The sequence below is a fragment of the Erinaceus europaeus genome, chromosome 8, assembly GCF_950295315.1.
Source record: "Erinaceus europaeus chromosome 8, mEriEur2.1, whole genome shotgun sequence".
NCBI classification, from domain to species: Eukaryota; Metazoa; Chordata; class Mammalia; order Eulipotyphla; family Erinaceidae; genus Erinaceus; species Erinaceus europaeus.
In genome coordinates this window covers 34,667,030-34,673,631 of record NC_080169.1, presented here as the reverse complement: position 1 = coordinate 34,673,631, position 6,602 = coordinate 34,667,030, and the positions used below count along the sequence as shown (strand labels likewise).

Here is a 6,602-nt window from a genome sequence, read left to right as displayed (position 1 = left end):
TTCTAGAATCATTAATCTTGTTGTGTTTGTTTGTTCCTTTGTTTTAGATGCCTTTTATTTCTGCTTTAGTGTTCATTATTTCACTTCTCCTACTGGATTTGGGTTTCTTTTACTCTACTTTTTTCAAATTCCTTAAAACAGTTGGTGTACTTTTTCTCAGTCATTTCTTGTTTCCTAGTGTGCGCCTGTATGGTTATGTTCCTCGTCTTTGTGCTGTTTTAGTGGTGTCCCAAATATTCCAATAGCCCTATTTTCATTTTTGTTTATTTGCAGGAACATTTTAATTTCTTCTTTGACCCAGTAGTTATTAAGTAGGGTACTGTTGAGTCCCCATAGTCTCCATACTTTGAGACTTTCTCTAGCTTTCTGCTTAGTGTTGAATGTTGTTTTAATTCTGCTGCGGTCAGAGAGGATGCTTGAAATGATTTCAACATTTTAAAATTTATTGATTCTGTCTTTGTGGCTTGTTATAAGGTCTGTGCATGAGGGCATTCAACATAGATTTGAGTTAAATATGTTTTCTACTTTCCTGGGATAAAGAGCTATAAAGATTTCCAGTAGGTCTAACCTATCCATCATTATTTGACGAGCTGAGATTTTTCTTTCAGCTGTGAAAATGTTGAGTGTCCAAACAAGGTTTATGGGGTCTGACCTCAAGGTGGGGTGGAAATACACTTACTATTTTAAAACGGTCTAAGTTAATCTTGAGTTTACTGCATTTACTTGTTTGATTTTTTAAAATTTTTTAATCATTTATTTTTTGGATAGAAACAGCCAAAAATTAAGAGGAAGGGGGAGATTCGGAGACAGAGAGACACCTGCAGCCCTGCTTCACCACTTGTGAAGCTTTCCCTCTGCAGGTGGGAACTGGGGGCTTGAACATGGGTCCTTGCACACTGTAACATGTGAGCTCAACCAGGTGCGCCACCACCTGGTGATTCTTAGGTTGTCATAGGGACAATAATTGTCTTTTAGTTGATATATATTTTGCCAGTTATCTCTTGGTCAAATGTGTTCAGTGTTTCTTCTAAAGATTATCAAGGAGTACAATAACGCTATAGCTATCAGAAAAGATTAGGAGAGATATCTTACTTTCTTTTGTGTAGTTACTTGAGTAGATAGAGTGAGGGAAATGAAGTATGAGGGAGGAGATGGGGGGTTGTCTAGGCCTAAGTAATAAATATTTGATTGGGGAAACTGAGCAGTGATGCACCAGGTCAAGCACACATAGTACTAGGCATAAGGACCTGTGAAAGCATCCAGGTTCTAGCCTCTGCTGCCCACCTGCAAGGGGGATGCTACATAAACAGTGAAGCAGGTCTGCAGGTTCTTTCTCTCTCCTTCTCTCTCTTCCTCTTTTCTCAATTTTTCTCTGTCCTATCAAATAAAATTTAAAAAATAGACACCAGGATAAGTGTGCTGGCACAGAGCCCCAGGAATAACCCTGGAGGCAAGAAAAATAAAGGAAAAAATATTTTATTAAAAACCAATGTACTCTTTTTTAACTGTTAAGTATATGTCTCATAACAAGTTCTTTTTCTCCTCCTCCTCTTCCACCCCCTCCTCCTCTTTTATATTTGTAAAACTAGTATGAATGATTTTTCATGCATTGTTAAAAGCTTCCCCCTGTCTTAGTCTAAGCATTCTTCACACAAGCACCCCTGTGTTCCTAGCTGCATTATTCACAGTAGCTAGAGTGGAAGCAGCCTAAATGCCCATCAACAGATGACCAGATAAATAAGTTATGGGACAAATATTCCATGGAATACTACTCTGCAATCAAAAAAGATTGTATGGTGTCCTTTGGGACAAAATGGATGGAAATGGAGGTGATTATACTTAACAACATAAATTCAGAGATGAAAGTTAACTACTGGATGGTTTCTGAGATGAAAGATAACTACTGGATGGTGAGTATCATCTAGAGATCTGATATTGAAAAAATAGCAAACAAACTGTTTCTACGACTTGTAAGAACTATGATGGTTATCTTTTGGGGTTGGGAGGGTGGGGACACAGAACCTTGGTGATAGGTGTCCTGTGGAACTATAGGATATAATCTTACAATTGTGTAACCTAATATTAATCACAAATTAAAAATGAAAAAAGAAAGTCTAGATATTTGAATGACAAGTAATATTAAACATTCCATTATAAACTCATAAACATAACTATAACCTAGGTTGATCAAGAACTGTGTAAATATTCTTAGAAAAATATAACAAGAGATCATCTCTATCTCAGGTAATCTGAAAAGATTATAGGAGTGTTTGCAAGGCAAGGAATTAGGAAAGCATCTCCATAGGGACACTGTAATAGTAATTCTTTTATAGAATTGATTCAGTTATGCTATTTTCCCAGTAACAGGATCACTCTAATAAATAAGGAATGTACTATTCCCTTAAGTACACATTGGTCTATTTCAGGAATCTAAATTCTGCAATATTAAATTATATGTCCATTTCTGCATCAGTACAAAATTTTAATTACTATAGTTTCATAATTCCTTAACACAATCTGGCACAAAACATTTTTTATAGATCCTGATTATTTTTGCTAACTTATTTTTCCAGATAAATTTTGAGATAGTCAACTCTCTGGGAAGATGACCTGACCAATGTGCCCTGGAACCTCACCTCTCCAGAACCCTACCCCCTAGGGAAAGATAGAAAAAGGCTGGGGGTATGGATTGACCAACCAATGCCACGTCCATTGAAGACACAATTAAAGAAGATAGAACTCCCAGCTTCTGCACCTCACAAAGAACTTTGGTTTATATTCTCAGAGGGACAAAGGATAGGGATAGATATCCGAAGAACTCTGAATCCCAATTCCACTAGGAATCTTATATTTGTACCATCATGGAAAAGGAAGTTAATCTGGAAAATACCAGAGAAAGCCAGGCACTGTCCTCCTTATCAGAAAGAGGGAGGAAAAGGAAGGACACTTGAAAGTAGTAGTATGTATAGATGTGACTTAGAAAGGAAGTGAATGCAGGAACATAGAAAAAATGGGCAAATCTTATTTAGATATATAGTTATAAAGTGAACCCAAATCTGTGGCCAGGGGAGAACTACTGCAGTATCCAGTGGAGGAGATGAGGACACAGAACTCTGGTAGTGAAATATGAAATTATATGCTCATTATCTTATAATTTTATAAGTCAGTATCAAACTACTAATAACAATGAAAAGATTTATTTTAAAAAAACTTGCTTGAATTTTTATTTGGCTTCTACTAGCCACACTAGACAATATAATAATAATACTTGTAGACTATTTGAGGAAATTCTTTTATGCTTGTAATAATTGTTCTTTCTCTCCAGGATCACAAATTATTTAGGAATGTTGTATATCTTTCAGTAATTTTTCATATATCTACATAGCTTTGGGCTTAGCTCTGGTTATTTTGTAGATTTCATTGCTTTGGTTTATGGAGAGTTTTCAATTATATTTTCTAAATATAAATTTTAGAAAATATTTACAAAGCACATATAACAAGGCAATTATTTCATAATCTACTAGGCTTTCATTCAGTTGTTACAGTGATTTCTCTTAGAAATAACTTTTTTTTTTAAGATTGTTAGGACCATTTGTTAACAATCATGACATATATGAATACAAGACAGACTTGCTTCTTTCAATTCACCACTGTGACTAATTTTTCTTGTCCTATTTCGTTTACTTAGAAACCTACCTAATTGGTATGGAACTGTGCCCTTATAGATTTATATTCTTGGAAACTATTATTAAATCACTAATTTAAAAAGATAGAAAAAAATTGCATAACCTTACTGAGAATGTTTTTATAATTAAGTAAACATATTGCAGAACTATTTTATTTACTTCACAAATTAGAAAAATAGAGGCCAGAGCATTACTCTAGCATATGTATTGTGCAGGATCAAACTTGAAACTTCACTTTTGTAAATCCAGCACTCTATTATTATGTAGCTTCCCAGGGCATTATTTTTGTAATTGCTTAATAAATTTCATTATCAGATTATGTAGGCTTAATGCTACCCCTAAGAATATTGTCAAGATGATTGTAAAGCTATTTTGTTATACATGTCTTACATAAATTCATGATCCCATCTCAAGATGAAAGCTACTGCTCCTGCCTTAATGGGGACTCAGACACTAGGAAAACTAGGTTTGAAGTTGCTAAGGGATCTTTATGCAACTAGCATAAATTTTTGGAAAATTTGGTCAAATGAGTGTGAAGGTGGGGGGGGTGAAATAGAAGGGAAAGAATGAATAGGCATGATGAGATAGTGGTAGAAAGGGTTGGCTTCAGTGCTAGTTATTCTGACTGAATAAAGCAAAATTGAGAACATTGACAAGTATTCTAAACTTCCCTAGTCACTTTCACTTACTGTTGCACAACACCCTCAAATACCTTAAATCAGCAACTGAATTATAGTTACCAAAGAAGGCAGAATGAGAACAACCCATATATTAAAACCTCAGCAACCATTTCTAATCTGTTTTTCTATATAACACTTTTGATGTGAGATGCAGAAAGTTACATTGGCGCAAACTAGATCTTCTGTTACATTTTTCAGCTGATACTAAGAGAAAACAATGGGCAAGATATATTTTAATACAGTGTAATTTAATTTAATTTAAAAAATAGAATGATCCTGAATTCATCCCATTATAACGGGACATGGCTGAATATGTAGGAAACAGATTCGCCATTATGAGTTCTCCTGATGGCTTCTGCAAGAATCATGGAGATGTCAATCACCTGTAATTTGGAGCATTGCTTTAGCTTATCTTCCTGAGGTATGGTATTGGTGACAACTACTGCTTCAAAACATTCACTGTTGATGTGAGTAATGGCTGGTCCAGAAAAGACTCCATGCGTCAAGATTGCATAAACTCTGGTGGCTCCGGCGGAGAGAAGTTTTTCAGCAGCATGGCGGATTGTGCCACAAGTATCAGCCATGTCATCCACAAGGATAGCCACACGACCCTTCACATCTCCCAGGAGAACCATGCCATCTACTTCACCAGGCTTTTTGCGATCTTTGTGAATCAAGGCAAAATCCACATTCAACCGGTCTGCAATGGAGGTCACTCTCTTCGCTCCCCCAGCATCCGGGGAAACAATAATGCTGTTCTTCCACTCAGAAATATTCTCGCTTATCCATTTCAGGACAGCTGGTTCTACGTACAGATTGTCTACAGGGATATCAAAAAAGCCCTGGATTTGAGAAGCATGTAAATCTATGGTGATAATATGATCTGCACCTGCTATAGAGAGCATATTAGCAACCAGCTTGGCGGAGATTGGTGCCCGGCTATTGTCCTTCTTATCCTGCCGGGCATACGGAAAGCAGGGGATGACAGCAGTAACACGGCTGGCAGAAGCAGTCTTGCAAGCATTAATCATGATCAGAAGCTCCATTAGGTTGTCGTTGATTTCACCACAGCCACTCTGCAGGATGTAGATATCTTTTCCACGTACACTTTCGCCAATTTCCACACTGGTCTCCTGGTTACTGAATTTCTTAGTCACCACCTTGCTTAGTTCAAGCCCCAGACGGTCAGCAATTTTCTGGGATAAGTCCTGGTGGGAGCTGCCACTAAATATTTTGATATTTGGCATGTTGTTTATCTAAGTATTCTGTAGAGTGATCAACCCCCTCTGCTAATATCGGAGCATAAGTCAAACCACAGAGTCTTAACCGTTTCTGGTTGTTACTTGGCAGTTCTTTGCTGCACGTGCTGCTCTATATTGTCCGGAGTCTTAACCAACAAACAACGACCGGCTTGAACTTTCAAACTAAGGTCTTCAGATGGAGGGCCTCTCCCCACACCTCCCATTAGTACTTGTGTTGGTTTCCAAGGGCTCTTTAGACAGCTTTGTATACATGTAGATATAAAACTTCTACAAGGCAAAAGACACCTGTTTAAAGAGAAGTTTACAAGTTAGAGAAGCTGTCTAAAATATATTTCAGGGTTTTCCCAACTGAATAAAATAATTTTACTTTGAAAATTGTATAACTAGGTGATTTACAGGAACAACTAATTTGAAATTATATATACTATGAAAAATGCTTCATATCTGGTAGACCAAAATCAATCACTTCCAGTAGTATATATAAATTAATAGATTTTGAAAGGGAAAATTTAGACATGATCTTTGGCAGAGTTTGTCTACTCCTAGTGGTCTATGCAACAGAAATTTTCAAAAGCATCCCATAATATACTGATAAAAGCATTTGTTTCCTAGTGATCTATGCAACAGAAATTTTCAAAAGCATCCCAGAATATACTGATAAAAGCATTTGTTGCTGCATTTATTAATTCACTCAGTTAATAATTCTTGAGACAGTCTGTGTGTCAGGCATTGTATCACTTACAGAGTATAGTATGAGAAATGAAAAACTAATTGTTTTAGAATTTATAAATTCTCATAAAAATGCATTTTGGAAACTACCAAAAGTATAAGCAAAAGTTAATTAATAGATAAATTATCAAATAATGTATTTTTCATACATAGGCTTCCACTAAATAGACTGATATGTGTATAATCATATGAAAATTTCTCTAGGATAATTTTAAACATTAAACCCCTGTAAAAAGTATGCATTG

General features: G+C 36.0%; 1 protein-coding gene across 1 annotated transcript; it reads right to left on the bottom strand.

Moving 5' to 3' along the window:
* Nucleotides 1-4,595: 4,595 nt before the first annotated feature.
* PRPS1L1 (phosphoribosyl pyrophosphate synthetase 1 like 1) lies at nucleotides 4,596-5,742 on the bottom strand. Its single transcript, XM_007537779.2, has one exon. The coding sequence runs from the start codon at nucleotides 5,611-5,613 to the stop codon at nucleotides 4,657-4,659; it is 957 nt and encodes a 318-aa protein (XP_007537841.1). The 5' UTR covers nucleotides 5,614-5,742; the 3' UTR covers nucleotides 4,596-4,656.
* Between the last annotated feature and the right edge of the window lie 860 nt (nucleotides 5,743-6,602).